At 43.4% G+C, this 25201-nt stretch overlaps 1 protein-coding gene and 1 long non-coding RNA gene across 4 annotated transcripts in view; one reads left to right on the forward strand and one right to left on the reverse strand.

The window, feature by feature from the left end:
- The window catches only part of LOC144933801 (uncharacterized), a 101213-nt gene that overhangs the window by 57519 nt on the left and 18493 nt on the right, over positions 1–25201 (reverse strand). For all 3 annotated transcript variants that reach the window (XM_078858953.1, XM_078858951.1, XM_078858952.1), the window contains 7 exons: positions 24582–24720; positions 23026–23195; positions 19410–19486; positions 15148–15197; positions 11190–11385; positions 6491–6601; positions 5160–5259 (listed from right to left, as the gene is read on the reverse strand). In XM_078858953.1, coding sequence (XP_078715079.1) covers positions 5160–5259; positions 6491–6601; positions 11190–11385; positions 15148–15197; positions 19410–19486; positions 23026–23195; positions 24582–24720 — 843 coding nt within the window. The remainder of the gene's footprint in view (positions 1–5159; positions 5260–6490; positions 6602–11189; positions 11386–15147; positions 15198–19409; positions 19487–23025; positions 23196–24581; positions 24721–25201) is intronic.
- On the forward strand, positions 5284–13389 carry LOC144933802 (uncharacterized). The gene is made up of 3 exons (XR_013637092.1): positions 5284–5312; positions 12678–12702; positions 13329–13389. It is a non-coding gene; the product is annotated as an uncharacterized LOC144933802 (long non-coding RNA).

Below are 25201 nucleotides of genomic sequence, written 5' to 3' on the forward strand. Positions count from 1 at the left end.
AACTGGAGTCTGCAATTTCCAGCTGGTGACTTGACTTGAATTGTGATGACAATGTTTTCCAGCACCACACCATGCAATGCCATGCCCACACTACTGAAGATATGGAAGTCATGGTCCCTTCGCCGAGACATTGACCACATCCATGCCTTCATGAACCCCTAACAGAACCTTCATTTCTTGAGTCACTGTAATGGGAAATGTACATAATTCATGATCCAGCCAGGATTGTAGCCAAAGTCTATGCCAATATGGTGCAGCATTCCTAACATGCATATGCAGCTGGAAGCAATTGTACCACAAATTATAATCCCTATGCTATTTATAGTAAACATTTAAATGAAGGTTACTTTTTTGGGTTTAAGTTATGCTTTCAGATGTTTTGCCAATTTGTGCAGAAGTGGCAGAGATTGGAACATGTTTGCTTAATCATAGCATCAGAATGAAATGTTATATGGAGAAAAGGCACTCCATTTGGTTAAAAACTAATTCCCATGGTTAGTTGATTTGTGATTACTGAACATGATAAAAAACGTAATTGAGCTGGCACCATCGAGATCCTTGGTTGAAATCCAAGCAGTCGCCTACGATGAAATCAAGTTCTTAAGTGTAGAGAGTTCATAGGTCTCAGCACAGTCACCAATGACTAAATTTGGTTCTACAATGAATTTGGTGAAAAGCCAGCTCTGAGAATTAAAAATATAATTTTGACTGTCGCGTGACAAAAAATACTCTCATTGGCAGAGTGGGATGCGAAACTGCTGCCTTCTAGTGTGTGGACCACGTGTCACTTGAAAGGATCTCAGAGGCAGCTCTGTGATATCTGCTTCCATGGGCCATTCTCTAACAGAAGGGTTGCACTGCTCTGTGAGAGATCCAGATGGAGAGTTCATCGCCGCACAATATGAGGCTGAGAGCACAATCGGGATAACATTGAAGGAAATGCACAAAAAAGTGTCTCCTTGCTAAACTGAGCTCCATTATACACGAGTGATAATTCCAAATTCCTATTATTATATTTTTACCAAGCTTGTTTACCCAGGAACTTGTAGTTTACTACCAATTTCTTTGCAGTAGGGGGCGATTATCACTATGCGTTTTCCAATCGCGTAATTTACGGGGAATTATTCATATTTGGACTGTGACACCAGCACACAATGGCCCACTCTTGCGAATGACATCACAGGATCTCGCGAGGACTCGTCACCGCCTCAATGACAGAAACCAGCCCTATCCACAGCACAACCAGCGTCTACACACCAGAAAGTGATACTATTTTATCGACCCCCTCATTGAGATTTAAAATCGCCACTCTTGGATTATGTAAGGTGCTTTAACCACAACACCACACAGTAAACGTATGTATCTTGTGTCTGTTGCGTATTTTTATTGTAGAGCCAGTTATTACATTTGTTCACTCGCCCACAACCTCATTGGTATATTTATATCGGTCACAATTCATAATCAGAATCTTTATTTAGACTGGAGTAATTCGATGAGCTATGAAGCTCTTTTTCACAGATTTTACTGGACATCTGTGATTTTGCGACATCAATGTATTCCCTATGCATCACGGAAACTTGTATTTGTCCGTCCTGTGTTTTCACAAAATGTTTATTTGATAAGGATAATAAAGGTAATTCAAACTGCTGTTCAGTCTGGGTGATCAACAGCCTCTTCAATCGCATTTCCATTAATGTAATTACATGGCCCAGTGGACGGTTACACTAAAATATACTTAAAGTATTACAATTAAAACCTAAATAATGTTCAGAGGCTTTTTTTGAAGTAAAATAGGTGTTTAAGGCATGGGAAAGAGCACTATATTGGACATTGAATTGCAAATCCAAGAGAATTTAACACGCATGCCCATTACAAAACTGGCAGTCAGAAAATGGGATGCAATCAGGCCCTCTGACCCCTACCCATCTGGAGAATCATAAATTCCACAGCACAGCCCAACATAAAGCAGGTTCATCACCATAATTTGTTTAATATAGTGTCAATGCCTTTGGTGCTTGGCACGGAGGTATAGGAGGTATCATACGTATTTTGAGATGGCTTTGGCAGTGTCATCAAACCTGCATCACAATACGCGGTTTTCTCTAGAGAGTACAATAACATGCTGACACGTGCATCTGTGTGGCGACATTAGATCATCCAGATTAGCAGGTGTAAGCACAAAACATTGTAGGTTAGAGAGCAAAAAGCAACATGGCAAGGCAGTGCATTGAGGACTCCATTTTGTTATATCATTCGACTGCACAGAGAAGTGTGCAGGGGGAAATATTCAATTGCACATACAATGGATATAATATTGCCCCAAAACTATACAGATCTAGGCAGTGATATTGGTAAGCTGCGTGGTAAGTTTTGTAGAGAATAATTTAGGGATGTTGTAGCTTCAAATAAAACACGTGGACGGGCAGATGTAATATTTCCCATTCATAGCAATAAGTAGCCTTTAAAACAACAACCCAATGTGTGTGCAATGACTATCATCCATCAATTGAAATTTGTCAGATGAGTCCGTACTAAATCTTGCTATGCTACCAAAGGGCAACTAAAAATATGAGGTAGACTGACCAAAAAAATCTCACCAACCTTATGTTGGACATATGTTGTATTCTAAAAGCACAATCTTAACCATACTCTTAGTTCTTTCGGTAAAGTCACGTAGGTAAAATTAATAAAATTAAACAATAAAAATCACGACGTTTCGGAGGCGGAAGCTTGTGGTGCCTCCGAAACGTCGTGATTTTTATTGTTTTATTTTTATTAATTTTACCTACGTGACTTTACCGAAAGAACTAAGAGTATGAATCCTTGCAGTCACGAAAGCTTCAAATCTAGAAACAATCTTAAGGACAAGTCGGTGAAACGTGCATTGGAGTGGTCACCAATGGTCGGAGATCAAGGAGAAGCCGAGGACAAATGGGGGGTATTATTCTGTAGGGGTGACCCTTTGAGGTTGGGTGTGCAACGGCTGTAGGACCTGGCAGGACAGAAGCATTGGCCCGGTGTAATGACATCTCAAGGCATCGGCAGTGATGGCCACTTAATCGAATCGTGATCTTGAGCATGGTTCTCTGAACAAAAATTGTAAAAAGGCGGATTATCTGACATCTTATCCAATGGGTAATTTTTTTTTTTTTATAAATTACCGTACGAGCTAGTTTTTTTTGTAAAGGCCTGTACTGTAATTATACATTTTGTAGTTTAATGGCCGAAAAGTGCGATGGAAGAAGCAGGAGCAGCTGCTTCACATCAGACTCCACTGGGGGACACGTGTGTGCGTGGCAGGGATCACTCAAGGTAAATCCACGGCGCTGCACGTGAAATAATGATGCAGCATACTAGCCCGTGTCACACGAGACAGGATGACAATGCTGTTTGTGGTTGGGGGGGGGGCAGCATGCACCCAATTTTAGGTGAGCCCATCAGCAGTCACAGTGGGGCTTCCATGTGAATGAAATATGTTGTAATGCAATACAATGCAGAATGCAGCGATACACAGCAACAAGGTTTGGGGGGGGGGAGGCGGCGGGGGGGGGGGGTATTTCCATCGTGGTGTTTGATTGGTTTAAAATTTCCCGTGCAATCACAAATACTTGAATGGTTTTCCATAATCAAGCCCTCTATGGAGATATGTTTCATGGCCGGCTGCCCTCCCATCTCAGATTCTCAGAATGCAGGTGTAATTAAAGCTTGGAGGATGCAGTAACAGCAGCACAAACATTTAACTGTGAAAATGTAAGCATTAACAAAAGCGTTCAGCAGACTTCGGCCCTGAATTAATTTCCAGGATTTGTCAGGGAGCATAGGAATGTGGCTGCCACTTAAGAGCATTAGTACTTTTTTTATTTGTCAGTAGGTTATTAGAAAATCTTTGATCAACGTTATGTTAATTATAGTTTAAATTAGGAAAAGTTTACAGTATTAAAATGATCAAAAATGCAAAACATTCACACATTGCTTTCTTTAATCATCAGTCCACATTTTGAAAATTGCAGCTTTTCATATATCGAGGCCAATAGTTTCGGTGGTTATTTGAAACCTAATATTAAACATTTGCTTCAGTCTTCAAAGAATTTCCTTTTCTTTATTTAGAATTTCAGTTTCAACATGTGCGTTGACATAAAGGGATAAAGCAAGTTATTTCTAGACTGCCTTAGAGGGGTATGGACGATACTACGAGTGGTTAATGAAGTAAACACAGCCTGCAACAGTGAGCTCAGTCATTTGGAAAGCACATGCTGGTAAATAAATTAATTACTCTTTGTACACCACCGTTCACTGAATTAACCTCAATTTTATGGGAGGAGGGCTGAACAAACGGAATTGATTTACATCCAAAAAAACACAACGTTCAACAGGGGAGCAAAGGAAACAATTAAGTCAGTGTGCTTCTAAGCACAACAAAACATCTCGAGTGAAAACGAGCAAGGAGACGTTTTCATCTAAGAGATGGTGATTACGATTGTCATTATCAAATAGCTCAACCACTGTTCATCAAGAAACACGTTACAATGTGCATGCGTGTAATCATGATGTTTGTTTTTATCTGAAAGTTAAAAAAATCAAAGCGGAAATTATCGAAGAGGTTGCATTCCCCCTTAGCGGAATGTGATGTCGCATGCTCTCATGTAGCATCCATTGCTTTAGCTGGGCACTCAATGAAGCTACAACTTCGTTTCCTTGACCACTGGGGAAGGGAGCCAACTCGGTTCATGAACTGAGCTGTCAAGCTCAGCCCGGTTTCCCCCACGTCACCACCACCGAGCCAACCCAGCACCAAACAAGTGGACTCGGTCATTTGTCTTGTAAGCTTGCAAACTTTGATCTCACTGTTAACTCATTTGGCGACGATGCGTTGGCAGCGGCGCACAAGCGCAAATGAAATTTAGAAAAAACTCAACACATTCGTCAATAACACTGTTGGCCTTGAAAGGAAAAATATGTAACAGGTGACATTTCGTGAAACGACGCTTCAACGTAGCACGTAAAACGTTTGCGTGCTATGAAGAGCGGCACCAAAAGCATCAATCACCGTAGCACCCACAAACGTCGCCTATTATATCGGATTTCCATTGTAAGGCCAATGTAACAATGCTACCGACTTTGGTTTGCGCTTTGCGCCGACGGAGAGACACGCCACCCACCCAGCATTTGTTTCCGAAGCTCTCTCGTGCGTCCGCCGTCGAGTGAAGAAGGGACCCTCCCTCCCTCGGCTCCGGCAGCACAGCCCCACTCGATCAGCAACTGACGCCGGCACACGGGAGACCACGGAGCAACAACGCGGGTTGGTGATTGTGGTGCGTTTTTACGGCGAGGAATTACATTTACGGAAATGATTTACTGCGTTTACGCACGCCGAGATAAATTAATTTGTCGCACTGCCATAAGGCGAGTAACAAGCGACTTAAAGTATATGTAAAATATATGATTGGTGTAAGACTCATAAATAAATCATGTGAGGACAAAGAAAAACGGATGCCACTGGACAAGGCCAATTTATAAAAATGCGGTTCATGCCAACTGTCTTTAACAATGTCCTGTTTCTCTTTGTCATATATTCATTCAATGCACACTGGCATATTTCCGTCAGTGTATTTCAACAATCTCACACTTTGGCAGAATTTTTCTATAAAAGGTGCTACGCCTGATGAGAATGAGAACAATACAAGAGTTTATGATTTAATCAACACTGCCGCTTTGATTGTCACTATCTTTAGGATGAGTATTAAGATTATATTTCTTTATTGAACTATTTTTTCCAGAATGATTCATATTATTACGATAACTGGATTTGTATTTTTATATGTACTCGTTCACACAATTACATTGCAATTTTCTGTCATCCGATGAAGTGCACTGACATTTTATGTGCAGTGCAATGTGAGATTAACGTTATGTTATACGTATCACAAAATAATAGCATTTCTTTTACATGTGTTATTAGTACTGCCACTCATTTTGTTACAATAGGCTTGAAGATTTCTTAGTGTGAAGTGGAAAACTAAAATTATTGTGCTATGCATGTTTTACTGGATACATATTTGACATTGCAATATTTTCCACGAGCAAAGCACTTTTAACTATCAATAAACAGCAATTGTAATTCTAGATTTGAAGCTTTCGTGACTGCAAGGAATCATCTTCTTAGGTTTTTTTTTTTTTCGGTAAAGTCACGTAGAAAGTAAAATAAAATAAAAACAAATAAAAACAGCAATTGTAATGCCACATAAAGCAGAGTAACTTTACACCAAAGCTTACTTACAGAAAACCACATTTAACACTTTATTCCGAGCGCTAAAACGATGCGCCTGTTTAATTTCTCAATATGAACATGTTAAAACAAACCGCATGATGTTTGGAAACCTGATCATCGATTTTAACTTTGCATGCATCACCTCGCTTTGATGAAACAAGTCGTGGCACCGGACAGAGCATTTGACGAGCGGTTTGACAATTAAACATGACGAGCTGTAACCTGTGCGAGGGTGCGGTGGGAGGCATCCACCGCCAGGGAGAAGGCCGTGCTCTGGGTCTTGTTCCGTGCATCGACGTCCGCCCCATTTTGCAGGAGGCACTCGGCAATTTCCTGCGCGCACCCACGGCAGGGTCTCACTTTGACCTTCGCCCGCACGCAATCCGTTAAGAGCGTAATCGCCGTCTGCGGCGAGTATAAACGTCTGCAGGTCGTGTGGAAGCGAACGCGTGTTTTACCCCGCGTGCCATCTTGAACGTGTCCACGCATTTCTAAGTTATGAAAGAGGGTGCCGCGTATGTACACGTGCGTGAAATAGAGCGAGTGTAGAGGGTGACAGTTATTGGAGGGGGGGGGGGGACGTGTAGAGTAAAATAGACTGTGCCCTACATTTTGGATCCATTGTCGATAAAGCGAGTTCCACTTTGTGGGATCATAATTTGTGTTTGTCCTATAGATGGACTGGCTCCCACCATGGGAATGTGGAATATCCAACAGTGGTCCAGGGACATAAATTAAAGTATGTTAGTTTAAATAGGGAGATGCTTCGATTATTATTTTTAATTAAGGTAAAGGGCGGGTTGCAAGCCACTGACAATGTGAAAGATGTTCCCATCTGGGGCATGATACATTTCGGTAAATTTAAGGCAACTGTTGCCAGCAATCATCACTTGAAATGCATTTACTATGGGCAACTATGTAATAAAAGACTTGACCACGATATCTGGCTCAGTGTCCTTTATTCGGTCCGTACTGCGTCCCCACACGGCTGTCTCTCTTATTCTCTCTGTGCTGGTTCCGATGTCACTCCAGTCCACATCAGCAGCCCCGCTGCTGTTCTTGTCGCTCTTGCAGCCCCACAGCAGCTCCGCTGCTGTACTCTCACACAGCTCCCTTGGCTGTTCCTGCTGCAGCTCTCACGGCCTCGTGCTGTCTCGCCTTCTCGTCGCTCCTGCGACTCCTGGCAGCCACTCCGCTGCTCCTCACACACAACCTTACTGCCTATCTCTATCTGCAGCTTTACACCTCCCAGTAGCTCCCTACTGTTCCCAGGGTTGGCTCCCGCTTCTGACGGTGCCCCCTCGGCTCGTACGCCCGCGTGGCCCCACACCTTTCCATTCACACCCCGACTGCCTTCTCCTTCCGGTTTACCCGCTTAAGGACCCCCTACCTTTCACCCACGTCACCTGGCTCCGCCTCCTCGTGACGTCACATCCGGAAGGTCGCTTTCGCCCGCATTACAACTATAGCAACTTGTAATAGGCAATGGCATAAAGTGACGATGTTCTGTCTAACCAATGAAAACAGAGTTTATCGATACGCATGCTTAAATAACCAAGGATTGGTCTACAGAGTGCACAACCTCGAGTCCACGATGTGACCTCTTCTTCTTGGTTCTTTCGGTAAAGTCACGTAGAAGGGAAGTAATAAAATAATAAAAATAAAACATAATAAAACAATTCTCACGACGTTTCGGCCACAACGCAAGCAGCCGTCCTCAGGCGAAGAATGAGACATTATCAAGCTAGGAGCTTATATAGGTGTAGCGAGGAGGAGCGCCTTAACAAAAGAATGTGCATATGAAGAGGAATTTTAGCATACCAATGGGCAATGCGTAGGAGGGGGGGCGGAGGGGTTTCAAAGTCCCATTATGCCCATGCATTATGCAGGATCAACAGCACCACGGGGGGGCGCAAGGAACAACGTTAATAAAGGAAAGGAATGTTAATGATATGTAGCTGCATTTACCAAACAACCACGTAGAAAACCAAAGTAAAAACTACATAAAAAACTAAAATATAAACTGATACTTACTATACTCTACAATAAGCTGAGTTACTAACAACAAATAATAAATTACAATTCTACGTCGTAAGAAGTATATAATATACTTCCATCTAAACTTTATTCTCTTAGCATATACAGTACTATATACTGCCATAGATAAACCCAACATTAAATTATATACTGTATTGCTGTAAACAACCCTATACTTTATACATTTTAATATAACACTATGTATTATTCAACTCACCCTAATGTGTATCGAAATGGTTTATTACGTCCTTCCAATGATTGCTAAGCCTGAATCCATCTTCTCGGTTAAAATTGTCTCTGTGTTTGTATATGTGGATCGCCTCATGAACGAATCTCTCATGATAGCCAGATGGCTTGCAGAGAACCTCCGTCTTGGAGAAGTCAATGTCATGTGAGCCCACTGAGTTGTAACAGTGGTCTGCCACGGCTGAGGTGTTTGTCCTACCGTGTTTTAGATCAGCTTTATGTTCACGAATGCGGTCTGAGACGTGTCGTTTGGTTTCCCCAATGTAACTGCTACCACAGAGGCAACTTAGTTTGTAGACGCCAGGGTACTGTATGTCTGGAATCACATCTTTTACAGACGGTACCAGATCACGGATTTTATGTACTGTGTTGAATCGGACCTGGATCTTGTGTTTAATCAGGATTTTGGAGATCTTTTTTGTGACCCCAGCAATGTAGGGTAAGGTGATGGTCTTGAAAGGCTCCTCAACAGGATCCTTCTTAATGGTTGGAGTGATGGCTTTGCGGATTGTGTAGTCGGAGTAACCATTAGCCTTGCGGATTGTGTAGTCGGTTACTCCGACTACACAATCCGCAAAGCCATCACTCCAACCATTAAGAAGGATCCTGTTGAGGAGCCTTTCAAGACCATCACCTTACCCTACATTGCTGGGGTCACAAAAAAGATCTCCAAAATCCTGATTAAACACAAGATCCAGGTCCGATTCAACACAGTACATAAAATCCGTGATCTGGTACCGTCTGTAAAAGATGTGATTCCAGACATACAGTACCCTGGCGTCTACAAACTAAGTTGCCTCTGTGGTAGCAGTTACATTGGGGAAACCAAACGACACGTCTCAGACCGCATTCGTGAACATAAAGCTGATCTAAAACACGGTAGGACAAACACCTCAGCCGTGGCAGACCACTGTTACAACTCAGTGGGCTCACATGACATTGACTTCTCCAAGACGGAGGTTCTCTGCAAGCCATCTGGCTATCATGAGAGATTCGTTCATGAGGCGATCCACATATACAAACACAGAGACAATTTTAACCAAGAAGATGGATTCAGGCTTAGCAATCATTGGAAGGACGTAATAAACCATTTCGATACACATTAGGGTGAGTTGAATAATACATAGTGTTATATTAAAATGTATAAAGTATAGGGTTGTTTACAGCAATACAGTATATAATTTAATGTTGGGTTTATCTATGGCAGTATATAGTACTGTATATGCTAAGAGAATAAAGTTTAGATGGAAGTATATTATATACTTCTTACGACGTAGAATTGTAATTTATTATTTGTTGTTAGTAACTCAGCTTATTGTAGAGTATAGTAAGTATCAGTTTATATTTTAGTTTTTTATGTAGTTTTTACTTTGGTTTTCTACGTGGTTGTTTGGTAAATGCAGCTACATATCATTAACATTCCTTTCCTTTATTAACGTTGTTCCTTGCGCCCCCCCGTGGTGCTGTTGATCCTGCATAATGCATGGGCATAATGGGACTTTGAAACCCCTCCGCCCCCCCTCCTACGCATTGCCCATTGGTATGCTAAAATTCCTCTTCATATGCACATTCTTTTGTTAAGGCGCTCCTCCTCGCTACACCTATATAAGCTCCTAGCTTGATAATGTCTCATTCTTCGCCTGAGGACGGCTGCTTGCGTTGTGGCCGAAACGTCGTGAGAATTGTTTTATTATGTTTTATTTTTATTATTTTATTACTTCCCTTCTACGTGACTTTACCGAAAGAACCAAGAAGATGAATCCCTGCAGTCACAAAAGCTTTAAATCGAGATGTGACCTCTGTCTATAATCTGATTGGAAGCTGCCACCCGAGTTGCCCACCAGGGGAAGCCGTGATGCGATTTGCCCAGGATTGGGTACCAACATGTTTTACAATAGAGATCAGTGCGGTAACCATTGCCAGTGTTGATTGCCAGCGATTGCTCCCAAGTAATATTCAGAATGATCATACAGAGAAACGTGACATTTACAGGATGATGTTAAAATTATATATATGCTCAAGAGCTTTGAGAGATCCAGAGTGAATTTCAGAGACATTTCCGGAAAAGGAGTAACAGGGGACAGTTGTTCACCACATTCGCACTTTGGCATGTCCTTCAGTCTCCATGTGTGCGTAAGGCATTAGCAGTGGTTCTTAAAGTCTTCAGTATAGTGGCCTCCCAATCAAGACCACTGCTGCTTGCGTCTCCCCCACCCACCCTCCAGACCCAAAACATCCAACTGAGGTTTCTAGAATTGTATTACAGAGCATGTTCTAGTCAATGCGGGGTTAGAATATAATTGTTTTATGTTGAGTATCAATGTGGTTTGTCGCCACAATGCGGCGCTGATGTTCCCAGCAGACGTTACAAATTTCTCCTGCACGGTATCCATTTCCGCAGTCTGGGCCCTCCCTGAAGGCATGCAACTTGCTGACCCGCACATATTCGACATCTGTAAAAAACAAAGAGCTTCATAGCTCATCGGATTCCTCCAGTCTAATTAAAAGATTCTGATCTTACAAACCCACGGGTTGAGAACCGCTGCCTCGGTGCATCAAGAGCTCTAGGTTGAGAAGGTCTGGGTGGGGAGAAAAAGCCCGCTCGCCCACCCCCCCGCCCGCCCACCCCCCTTCTCACGACATGTCCTCGGCGGGCGGCGACGTGCAGCGGGGCGTCCCCGCTGGATGGGTCACGAGCGTCCAGCAGCGCCGGGCGGGCGACTCGAAGGAACGCGGCGGCGCCGCGGGCGGCACGCGGCGCGGGCTCCTGCACGGCGCGCAGCAGCGCTCTCCGCCACGCGTCCACGTCGCTCGCAAACACCTCGTACAGGAACCTTGTGCAAGTGGGGGGCAGGGAGGGAAGAACATCGCAGCGTGAACTCGTGTAAAGGCTGGGGCGTAGAAACACGAAGGGGGGGGGGTGATATAGTCATTGCTAAACAATCTTTAAATAAATGTCAGTCGCTAAACAGCGACGATTTGGTCTGCTTTAATCTGTCGTACATTCTGCTCGAGCTCTCAAAAATTTGCCCAACTTCCATGTAAATCCGCCAGTCGTGTTAAATATTGTTGCAGCGTTTTTTTAACGTGACTATTAGAATCCAGAAGGGAGGCTAAAATCTTAAATAGGAGGGCCTCAGCTCCCTCCACCCCCTCCCGGGCTACAGAGCTGACGCCGGCATACGCTATCATTTAGAGTGTTGCGCTCAACTTCACCGCACGACGGCTCGTTCAGATTCCTTCGCTCAAACCGGGGAGAAGAATTTCGTTTTTTGTGTGCGACTTTTATTGTGCTGCAAGCTTTCACATTTTAGGATGTTTGGACCGTGTCAAGTGCACAGCACAGAAAGTAGCCTTGCAAGTTATATCACAGGCCCTCTAAATTCCAAGTTACAGCAGATGGTGCACTCAGGTAATCCGTGTAATTCTCCGTGAAAATTACCATTTGCCAGTGAGAATCTAACTGCCAAAATAGACAAGCCACAAAAAGCATACGACAGTGAAATTTCGATTGAAAGCTTTCATGACTGCAGGGATTCATCTTCTTGGTTCTTTCGGTAAAGTCACGTAGAAGGGAAATAATACAATAATTCAGACGCTGCCTTTCCGACAGCCCTGTTCTTCACCTGAGGACGGCTGCTTGCGTTATGGCCGAAACGTCGTGAGAATTGTATTTTATTATGCTTTATTATTTTATTATTTCCCTTCTACGTGACTTTACCGAAAGAACCAAGAACATATGCCAGTGGTTGAAGCAGACATTCATAACCGGGGGGATCTTTAGGCAGAGGAGGTGTCAAGATTGAGGAGTGCAGAAAGATGGTGCAGCCCCCTGGATAACCAAACGTTCACCATCAAGCGTCCGTGTACAAGGTTAAGTCACACGTATGGCATACGCTGCGGGGAGACTAGCTCCCCCATGATCCCCCTGGCTTTATGTGCTGCCAAATCATCAATGTACTTCAAACACGGCGTGTTGTTTAGTTACACCAATCCAGTGCGTACAATCGAGAAGTCGGTGGCGATACGTACGAGTGCAGGCAATTAGTGAGATTTGTGCATTTCTTGTAAAAAAAGATGTTGTTCATAAATCAACTGTCGCTTCCAATCCCCTCCTGACGTTCAGCTGCCGGCCATAACGTAAAGTACTGGTGAGTAAAAAAAATATTAAAAATTTACTGCGCTCAACAGTGAAATTAAATCGGTGTTTTGGCAGCTATGGCTTTTTAGGTCTCATTCTGGTAATTAATCTGTCACTCTGAATCAACAGTCATGTTAAAAATGTAAATGTACGTGGCTGTGTTAGCTTAGCGGCATACTGGGTAACGAAAGTACAAATTTAGATCTGGATATTACACGTAGGTTTCATAAAACACCGAGTAATATTGTCCCAGATAAAGATGTGGATAATCTTTGAGACCTTACTTCCAGGCTGTGGTCTTGTTCAGACGAAATGTGTTCGGTTACAACGTGAGAGTCCTTACTGGACCATTGCAAGCAATGAGTTGGGATGAACCTTAACGTAACAAAATATATAAAGTAATTAAGTAATCAATTAATTTATTGATTGATTGCTCAATTAATAACTCAATACATTATTTAATTGGTTGACTGCTTAGTTACTTAATTTAATATGTGATTATTGTATTAATTAATTCAGTAACCTGCCAAAACAAGCCTTCCAGTAACACAATAATACCTCAGCACTGAGCTTTGCTTCGGTTGACTCTCAATGTAATATTCCTATTGGTTTGTCGAACCGGAATGTTTCAGCCAGATTTGAAGGTGGATGCCTGAAATCCGGTGACTTGGATGGGTCTTGGTGAATGACACTGGGCTGGAGCCAGTGTACTCAAGAAACTGACCTACAAGGTAATGTGGTTCCTATACAAAAACCATAGCAAGTAGGTTAATGAAAATACAATACATTTGTGCATTATCTCCTTGTATTATATTGCATTGCTCGTGACAGTTGAGCTTCCTCTCATAAGTAGAAGTGTTGAAAGTCAAATAGGCAAAACATCACAAGAAGAACGCTTCGAAAAAAATAATCGTAATCCTACTCAAGGTAGGCTTCGACACCCACAACTAAAAGAGGGTCACGTGCCCTGTGCTTACTTCCTCCAGGTCAATTTAGACAGAATCAATTCTTGCACACCTTGGTCTCAGTCCATCTCTTTCAATCATCGCTTCATCTGCTTAAATTACAAGGCCATGAAACACAGCAACAATCACGTTTTAAATTCATATGAATAAAGTGTTTAGCTTATGTTTGTGATTCGCTTTCAAGCAACAACTATCAGTGGGAATCCAAATGTAGCAGGTTTATTATCCCTCTCCAATACTGATGCTCGATGAAGCAGCTGCCATCACATTACTGTACCTTGCATGTCTCAAATAGCAGCACGCACTTAAATACTCACTGCCAAGCATGCAAATCATGAAGGCCACCAAGGAAGAAAGATTGAATGAATCCATGGGAATGGAGTGATCGATAGGGGACAGATGTACCGATCCATGGTGGGTATGCACCATGAGCTCACTCCCACGATCCGTCAATAAAAACTCCCAGGGGGCCACCCTACTTTATGTTATTTTACCATTTTTAATGCATGCGCATTTCACAGAAATCTTTGCTGTGCAAGCCCCATCTGGATAAACCTCACTGCAAGGACAAATGATGTGGCTGATGGATCCAGTGTTCAATTTTGCTCAATGACAAAAAAAAGCCAATGTATTTTTACAGAAAATAAAATAAACTACAACTTAACCAAACGTTTTTATTTTACCACTGAGCTATATAGCTATTTCTCAGAAGCGGCCTGGCCACAAATGATAAGGAAAACCCAGAAAACCCGGAGAAAAATCCACGCAACCATGGAGATAACATGCAAACTCCAAATATCCAAGTGTCAGGATCTAACCCATGACCTCCTGCATACCAGGTGAGGTAGTTAACGTCTCGCCACCATGGCACAGTGATAACACTTGCACCTCACAGCAAGGATCTGGGTCACATTCCCAACTGGAGCACCTTTCTGTGTGGAGTTTACACGTTCTCCCCTTGTTCTGCAAGGGTTTCTTCCAGGTGCTCCAGCTTCCTCTCACAGCTAACATACATCTCACGAGTGTTGGCCGAACATCTGAAATTAGGACCCTCCCGAAAGAGAGCCTTTGTGGCTTTCCTGGTTAAATAATTAAATATTATTTTTTCGATTTAAAGCTTTCGTGACTGCAGAGATTCATATTTCGGTAAAGTCACGTAGAATGAAAATAATAAAATAATAAAAATAAAACAATAAAATCATTCTGAGAATTCAGAGAATTATTTAATTACGTTTTATTTTATATTATTCTGAGAATTCTGAGAATTATTTTATTATGTTTTATTTTTATTATTTTATTATTTCCATTCTACGTGACTTTACCGAGAGAACCAAGAAGATAAATATTATTATTTATAATTCAGGGCTCACCTCACTGAATAAGTATACTAATAATAATAAAAACAAGAAATCTATTGAAGTAGGACATCTCGCTCCTCAATCATTCGACCCAATGGCTTGGAGAAGATGACCGGATGTACCCAAACTTACTTTGTGTTGGCACCGAGACGCTTGCTCTTCGAGGTGTTCTCAAAGTAAATCTGGAACGAGACACAATTTGACGAGACCATAACTTTGAGCACGTGAAATGCGTTAAGGTAAAGGTGCTGCATTGCAATTCCTCGCTCATGCTCATGCTGGCGGAAGCACCATCCAAAAGAAAAAGCTCCAGTGAGCACCGGTAGAGGGTATTTGGCCTACTCTTCCACACTGCTCAGACATCTTGTAAAAGGTGGGAGCACACACACTTGACCCCACCACACACACGACCTACCGTAGCTATGTATGGTGCGAAAGAAGTTCAACATACATAAATACCGGTCGACTAACTATTTGTGTATCCATTATACTCGTTGGGTGGACAGAGGCGAGGGAGGAATTAAGAAATGTGCCCATTGTTACAAACGCCATGCCAGGAGGTGAGGAATTGAGTTCAATCAAACTCAAATTAACTCCGAGATTTCATTTAAAGAGCCCTTTTCCATGGTATTGACATGTGAGCACAGCTATCGTATGCAGGCGGTGCTACTGCACCGGGGCGCAATTGGCTGGAAGGGCCCAGGTACCGGGGTACGAAGAGGGAGGTGGATAGGGGTATTCGTAGCAGGGCCCATTCCAATCATGCTATGCCACCGAGGCCCATCTATTAACAAAGCAAAGTATTGACTGTTTTATTCCTACAGTGCCCCTTTGAATCGTCATTCTCACAGAGTAGTACATAATTTTAAAGTGCTCTGGCCAGCTTTGGTAAAGCGTCGTTAACCATGCATAGGATATTAAAGTAGTGTGAAGTAATATCATTTGCCTTGAATATGAATCATGAAAATGGAATATTTTGGCCAAAAAACCCTCTTTCAGTGATTACAATTTAGGGCTGTGATTTGATTCAAGGATGGATATTTTCTGTAACATAATGGTGAATTGTAGCACTTCTTTTTTACTGAAGGGGTCACGTAACCAATTACATATAACATACGCCAATAAATAAAAACATTGATTCTTACACATACAAATTGATGCACATATTGTGCGCTTAAGATTGATGAATCCATCCATTCCACCCCTAATAAGTACAAAGAGTCCATGAATAGATACTTACGTATCAAATCAGGTGTAATGTATCGGAGCCATTGATAATGCGAATACAGTTTAACACGTAGGCTTTCGCGACCAATATTATTCATAATCAACGTTTTTGGGTTTAGATCGCGTTATATATATATAAATGTGTCGTAACCCTCCACCACCCGACACGGCCAATCAGTAAAAAAGTGTCACGTTGACAAAAGACAAATAGTTCACTGCTTTAGCCCACCGGTGTGTTGAAGCGTGAAACCACAACATTTACAATTTTTTAGTACGACGTTTCACTGGTAATTGGGCTAAAGCGTTGAACTATTTGTCTTTTGTCAACGTGACACTTTTTTACTGATTGGCCATGTCGGGTGGTGGAGGGTTACGACACATTTATAAATAACGCGATCTAAACCCAAAAAGTTGATTATGAATGCGGATACATACTACAATACATTAAATAACCACTCAGATTTTTAAGTCGCAGGGTAAATGGCACGACCTCAGAAAGTGCCACGCACTTTCCACAATTCCTGAACCTTCCAATAACACGGAGGCACATCGGACCTTCCTGAGAACCAACCAAATGGAGAGGAAAACAAATTAAACTCATTTTACTCTACAGGAGTCTGTGATCAATAATAGGTGTTGACGCATCTGTGTGGAGCTGACCGAGCACCGCCCTTGTTTTGCCAATGGTTCTATCCGCGGGAACCTTCCCACGACTCGCCGAAGCAGAACGGCCCGCTGGTGAGATTGCTACGGAGGGATGGGCTCCTGCTGTTTGGCCCCCCTGCTTCTTAATCGCCCACCCTCACCGCCAACAATAACCATCCTGGCTTCTGAATTGGCGGGCCCTGACTGGGACGCCCATATTTATACATTTTAATGATCGCTCACTGCACTCCCGTTTTGTTCGATTCACGTAAAAATAAATACGGTAAATAAATAATACAACCGCCATGGGGTTATTTTTTTTAGGCCATCATGTCTCTCGGCCAAAATAACTTCAGGGTATCACAGTAATTTTGGTGAAATTCATGCAAGGTGGAGAACAAAAAAATAGCCTCTCGTTTCCTTCAAAGCATTCATATTCAATATACAGGTCCTATTTGTGGTTTGTTGTTTTATGTACAATGTTTGAGGTCAGATATTGGACTATTGCTGCCAACCTACAATGACCAGCGTGGTGAAGTATGGTCAAATAACCCCCATGAGCGATGCAGTGTGGGGAGGCCTACGATTTATATTACTATTATTTATTTGAGTAAAATAATTTACGAACCGTAAGCACAGTTGCAATGTCGCACACAAAGCATAGTTTTGATGGGGCAATCACACTGCAACCAGCAGTGAATAAATATTGACATTTTTCAGTGTGCACCCAAATAATTGGTTTCAGCCTACAAAAAAATATTAATGTTGTAAGTACAACCATCAAGAATAGAAAAAAAAATGCCAACTGCTGCTTTTGCGTTAAAGCAGAGCTTCATACAAGTTGACAGCCACCAACATATTTTCCTGCTTTGCCCAGATAATTCCTGCCGGAAATGTCTTCTCCACTTTGCACAACAACTCAAGAATGCAGTTTAGAAATTACGTCCGATCGAAAAGGCTGTATATACCTACGAGGGACTGTCGCCGTGAATTACATACATTTTCGGCTGACAGCGGCCGCTGTGCGGTATCAAAATGGAACACCTGTGCATTTGTCATGCTGGGGCAAAGAGGGATTCGTAATAATAGTTGTAAAACTCCAGTTTGAAATAGTCGTGTGTGAATTGAATCGGTCTGGCCCTTCACGTGAATGCACTGACAAGAGCACGGGCAGAGAGGCGAGCGTTTGAGTTCGAGGCACGGTGGTGTGCCAGCAGCTTCGGACGCTCACAGCCAGTCTGATAATTATTTCACTGATACCAACAACTATCTAAGGACGTTCAAGAAGCTAAGAAACGTCGAACATTGAACATTAAATGTTTAAGCCGCACGTTTGCAAGCGCACACAATGCCATTTTCGTGTGCTAAGCATTAAAGTTTCATGACGAGAATAAAAAAAAAACATTAATCAGCGTTTGCCATGCAGACAGTGGAATACAATAAGTTTTCGATTTTAATTTCGCCGGTTAATCCGCCTGCCAAGGCTGACACGGCGCCCCCTTGCAGTCACAAAGCGGCAACGACCGCGAGCGTGAACCCAATGGGGTAATTTTTCACGCGCGTTAATAGCCAGCTGCCATGTCACTTGGGACCCCGTGGGTGAGAAAAGCGACTGGCTGGTCTTTCATCAAGCTGACAACGCTACATTGGGCCATACAGGATCAGCCGGTAGGCCGCTCACGCGCGGCAACTTAGCGGCGGAGTGACCGTCACTAATCGCTGTTGCCATCGTGTGACTGGTGCCGCTGCGCAGAACTTTGCTTGGGGCAGGCGACGGCTGTGAAATCAAAGTGCCTCTTCACACGGCAACACTCTGGGGGTCACGGGGCGCGCGACAGCATCGGCGTTTTGCAATATCTCACTTGCAGGTACCAACGTTGTATTGGAGCACTTGACTTAGTGTGTGGATGTCATATATACGCTGAAAGAGAAATTGGAGAGCGCGGTAGTCAGCGTGCCCGCGCTACGAACCTGGCGACCCGAGTTCAATTCCCGCTCACGGCCAAAATCAGTGACAGTTAGCTTCAACGGTCCTGGGCCTCCCCAAGGTGAACTCAGCCTAAAATGAGTACCTGGTGCGGTGTGTATACATTGCCACTAGGGAGCCAAAGGCGACTGGGCATGGTGTTGGCCACCCACCCCCTCGTGTACCGTGGCAGCCTTCATAGGTGCTCGCTAAACGCACCAGCCTCAAAATTGTGTTAAGGCTATACGGGGGATCTTAATATTTTATATACACTCGATGCATAGGCATCATCACATAACTGCTGCCCATCAAACCCATTGAACGGTGGCACCAAAACAATCCATCAGCCAGCGCTAGTGAATGGCTACAGAACGTTGAGATCAATTTATAACATTTGTTGCTTTTCCAAAAACCTGCTACTTTATCCCTGCAAGACACCATACGAGAAAAGGAAGAGGCATCATCTACAAAGCAGCTCAGTGATCTCACTTGATAAAGCACTGGGCTTCAGCTTAAATGTGTGTCCCCACATGATTCCCAAGCCAACGATACTCACATCGTACCGTGGGTGGTGTGCAGGGTTCAGGTCCACTGCTCCAAAAAGCGGCAGCTTCAGCATCTTCCTAATCAACACTGACAGTGAGAGGACAGCAAGCGGGACAGTGGCGGCGAGAAGCTGAGCTCTCTCTTCAACTCGCGCTATAAGCACAACAAAAATCCGCTGACGGGGCCTCATGACCAGCGGCAGCTCACAGGGCTTCAAATCATGACGACAGTTACAGAAGGCAGTAATCTCCACTTCAATTCTTTTGGAATTTCGGATGACTTAATTTATATCGGAGTGTGATCTTCTGGGTTGAGCATTCCTTCTCTCAAGCTGTCACCACACACCCTTCAACTCCTGAAGAGGCCCTTGATAGTGCACAGAGAGAAGATATTCACAACAAGCACCCTAACCTGGAAGGCCACACTTGTATTACAAGTGGCTGGGAAAACCTAATTGCTGAATTGACATAATTCATAATTGGAATAGCTCAATTGCTAATGGGAATGCAAAGTGTAATTATATATTAGCTCAAAGCACCGACCAGATCAGCTCTCCTGGGAACCTCTATGAGCTTGTATGTGCTGGTCTGGTAAAGAGAGCTCTGATGTATGAATGTATGTTGAACTTCTTTTGCACCATACATAGCCAACCGTTCTAGATTTGAAGCTTTCGTGACTGCAAGGATTCATACTCTTAGTTTTTTCGGTAAAGTCACGTAGGTAAAAAATGAAATTAAAATTAATAAAAATAAAATAATAAAAAATCACGACGTTTCGGAGGCAACACAAGTCTCCGTCATCAGGTGGGACCGTCACAGCTAGATTTGCTGTATCAAGGTCTTGCTGTATCAAGGTCTTGATACAGCAGATCTAGCTGTGACGGTCCCACCTGATGACGGAGACTTGTGTTGTCTCCGAAACGTCGTGATTTTTTATTATTTTATTTCTATTATTACTTTTATAAATTTTCATTAAAATTTTTTACCTACGTGACTTTACCGAAAAAACTAAGAGTATAGCCAACTGTGCTAATCGGAGGTGTGGGATAGTGAAACCACGACTGTAGGGTTGCCATCTGTCCAAGTTTGACCCGGATAATTCGGGAATTGGCATCGAGATTCGGGTGGCAGGAATGGATTCGTACCGATATGTGGTTGGATTATTTATTTACTTTATTCACGTATACTGCACAGTTTTGATAGGCCTCGGATAACTAAGATATGTGTCCCGGTTTGGTCTGTGAAAACGGTTGCAAACATACATACATACACAACTGTCACATTTAATGTCTTCAATATAAACCTCCTGCGTGTGTTGCCCGAGGACTGGAGAACTTGACGCTGGGAAAAACCCGAGGACGACTTTGTTACTGCTGTCTCAAATTGGAGTGTCGAGCCAGCGCTCCTCACCAAGGTGTCCCACAACCGACGTGAATGTGGCCCGAGTCCCGGCCAGAGCGCATTTGCACCGATCAAAGGCGTGACCTGTACCGCTCTGAGATGCTTTTTCTGGTTGTAACCACGCGTTGTTCGGAGAATGAACGCTTCACTCCACGTGCTATATATGAAGGGCGGCAAGGCTCCACGAAGCGTCGAGAGATAGCGAGAGGCTCGTTCATGAAAGCCGATGCGGTAAGGCTGACTTGAATGGTTCACAATCGCACTAACTATTCGTTAACTACAAAGCGTTACATTCGGGTATTGGCAACCTTTGCGTCAAATGAGGATCCCTGACATTTGAATTACCAGCCCAAAATGGAAGTGTGCGTTGTTCATTTCTTAATGGGCTTTGAAATACATTTAAATGTAGATTAGATGTAAGGAATAATAATCGGCATCCAACACATAGTACCTGTTTAAATAAATAAAAGTATCTAAAATTAATATCGTTCCACTAACTATGAACGCTGAATGATACTGCAAGTTGGCCTTTGTGCATTTTATAGATTTTTTTTATGTACTCACACGTGCATCATATTTACTTTTATTCAAAAAGTTGTGGCTCCTCAAAACATGTAGAGACTTTCAATCGGCATTTCGTTATGATCTCCGCAATATGCGTCATGTTATCCCGCTCAAACAGATGCTTTCATCCCACGCTGCTGTGATGAGATTTCACCACGCTCTGCATACGGTTTGTACTGTAGGCGTTATTGCGAGCCAAGCACGAGATGTGGAATTTTAATTTCCTGTCCGCACGGGGATCAATAGTGTTAATATAAGAGCAGCGGCTCTCACGCTAAGTGTGGAGGCGCGGGGCTGCTCACAAATCACTCGCCGCTGGCCCAAGCAGACATTACAGTCCTAATCTAAAGTCTCGGATGCACGCAGGCTGCACGAACACTCACAAGCACCATCAGGTCCACAAGCAACTACGTCTGGAAGGGGCACCAGTGACGCTTAGTGCAAAGGCGGCTCCATGAGGCAGTCCCCATGCGAATGCACAAAGGTGGAATTCTTATGTACCGAGTCAGTTGCCGCTTCTCAATAAGCGTTGGCTTACGCAGGACACACACTTCGTGTCATCTTTTCACATCCTCGATGGAATGAAATCCAAAGCTTATTATTTCTTGCCAACCACACTGAGCACTTGCCGACATGTACGCGCGGAACAAATTCACGTGTATCGATGTGTTACTATGTTTGTACAGGCTTTTGGGAAATCTACAGCATTGTGACCGATCTTGTCAGATCTCGAAAACTAAAAGCGGGGGATGAGCCAAAAGAGTTCTTGGATGGGTGACGAACATGCATAACAGGTCACCCAAAAACCTTTATTATGAATAATATTGGTCGCGAAAGCCTACTTGTTAAACTCAGGTATTATGGGCTCCATGGCTAGATGTGGGCAGCAGAGTGCAGTGCAGAAGAACCCACTGGTGTACTCTACGTGTTCTGGAACATCTGTGCTGCACTCCTATCACCAACCCACACTCACTAGCATGGAGATGTGTGGACAAATAACCCCCATGACCCGCACAGCATGGGCAGGCTCTCATCCGGCAGTGGACTGACGTAGAGCTGTACACGTACGACCACTTTGAGATGCGGATATTAAGAATGACTTTAACACTTGTGGGTGACTCCTAGGTTCTTTCCACGAATAAATGTGCCTAATAGAATGGATTTGTCATTACTTCTGGGTGACTCCTTTTATCGCTATATATATAAAAATGCTAATCATTGCACAAATCCATCCGCGTATAACAGGCACTGCCGCAAATCAATTGAGGCATGGGATAACAGACGCAACGGATATAATGTACACGTGCACACGGTGTTTGTACGGCGGTTACAACAATCCACATCGTGATAATTGTTTTTTTACCCTTCCATCTGGCAACAAAAACTGACACCTTTTTTACAAGGAGTCATGTTTGCATAGACCACAATACCTGCAGTCATAATGCAAACAAAAACATAACTCTGATAATGTGCACTGTCCTTGAAGTTGATTGGCATTAACCTCAAACAATCAACTTCAAGGACAGTGCATACATTATCAGAGTTATGTTTTTGTTTGCATTATGACTGCAGGTATTGTGGTCTATGCAAACATGACTCCTTGTAAAAAAGATGTCAGTTTTGTTGCCAGATGGAAGGGTAAAAAAACAATTATCAATCCACCTCGTTTCTTGTTTTTGGAGACACTGTCAAAGAATCGTCCGGTGTCTCTTTGGCGGAGGACTATGCGACGGTCCGGGGGGCAGCTCTCCGTGGCGGTGCAACAGCAGAAGCCGAAGCTGGATGATAGGTCCACGGCTAGGGTCACGGAGAGGTCAGCCACCGTCATCGCCCTGCAGAGCGAACACGCACGCACGCGTACCTCTTAAATCTATTGCTCTACACTCGTGGGAATTGATTTGCCGACATAACGGCATTAACCTCAAACAGTTAATAATTGAGACGAGTACATGACGCTGACTTGCGCGGGGGTATAAATGGAACATGTCGATACCAATGCCAGAGCGCGTGTTTGGATTTTAAAACGAGAACAATGACTCATTGCTAGTGGATGGCTTGCCCAAATTCTTTATGCATTTGGATGGAGGAATGAATGGTGGAATGAATGAATGGATAAATGAATAGAAACTTGGAATGAAACTTGAATGGTGCATTATATTTGTTTAACATTTAATCATGTGCCAAGCTGCTTTTGAGAAGTAAAGCATTCCTTGTAGTGAAAATCAAGATAACTCTTTTGGTGGTTAAGCAATGATAACATGCGATTTTTAAGTGAGCATGCATAAGGCTGCTCGTCATATTGCTATGGTTCCGTGGATTCACCAGCTGTCATCTGAACGTATAACATTTCTTTGATTTGTGACTGAAAGTGTTATATGCCAAGTTATTATAAATTTCACTTTTAGTCTGTTCAAATTCATAACAACATTTTGTAAAGCAGAGAAAAAATATACAAAATAAGCAATTCGCCAAACATTTCAAGCAGGGCCTTCCTAAATCAGTCATGACACTCCATGTCATCAATCGTTAGGGGTAAGGCGGTGGTGCCATGGTTAGCGCAGTGTCGGATAAACCCGGCGACCTAAATTAAATCCCAGCCATGGCTAACACCAGTGGCAAGTGATATATCTGAACCGGTCTTTTACACCCCCTTCACCAACCCGCACTGACCAGCGTGGTGAAGTGCGGTTACGAGGAGGCTTTCATCCTACAATGCACCAATACAGGACCGCACATTATCATTACATTATAATTATTATATCAATTACCGTACACAACATGGGAAAGCACAAAGATCCCCCGTATAGCCTTAACAGACTGTAGGAGCAAGTGCTGTTAGCGAGCACCTATAAAGGCCGGCATGGCACACGAGGGGGTGGGGTGGCCAGCACCACGCCCGACCGCCTTTGTCTCCCCAGTGGTGATGTTTACACACCGCACCAGGTACTCATTTGAGGCTGAGTCGACCTAGGGGAGGCCCTGGACCGGTTCAGATAATCGTCACTGCTGTTCGCCGTGAGCGGGAATCGAACCCGGGTCGCCAGGTTCGTAGCGCAGTGCGCTAACCGCTACACCACCGCTCCTCCAGCATGCGCCAAACACCAGGTTGGCGCGGCATGTATGTTGACCTTCTTTCGCACCGTACGTAGCCAGCCTTGCAAATCGGAGGTGCGAATTTCATCATGAATGTGGAATTTCTAATAAGTGATGCATTGTACCGGGGCACATTGATGACTTCAAATCTCATGTCTGCTTTGCGGGCAATGATCCTCCTCGTGTCCCGCTGAACGGTTTTCACATGCTTCGCCAACTCCTCGCACAATCCCGTCGGGTAGCTGATCCCCAGCCAGTCCAGCTCTGTAGAAACACAGCAGGGTACAGCAACCGCTGCTGAGAACGAGTGCAATATGCTAATAGGAGGCGGCAGGGCAAACTAGAGGGGCTGGATTTGACCTCAGCCTGCACGGTGTAGCAGAACAGAGAGAGTAAGGTCGGATATTGAAAGAGCTAGTATCAAAGGATTATTTTAAAAAGTTTGGCAAGAGTGAAAGGTAGGATTCAAAGAAAGGACTTATTTTAAAATGAAAACCCTTCGACCATAAAACCGTCTGAAAGCGAAAATCATTATGATTTAACCCAGGAGACAGCACTAACCTTGCACCCCTGCCCATGAAGGGGTAATTACTGATTCACTAACCCATCAATGGCATTGTCCCCCTGAGCCATCCTTTACAACAGCACTGTCTTCTTGGTTCTTTCAGGTAAAGTCACGTAGAAGGGAAATAATAAAATAATAAATATTAAACAATAAAATAAAATGCTCACGACGTTTCGGCCA

This window comes from Lampetra fluviatilis, chromosome 8 (assembly GCF_964198595.1).
Source record: "Lampetra fluviatilis chromosome 8, kcLamFluv1.1, whole genome shotgun sequence".
Lineage (NCBI taxonomy): Eukaryota > Metazoa > Chordata > Hyperoartia > Petromyzontiformes > Petromyzontidae > Lampetra > Lampetra fluviatilis.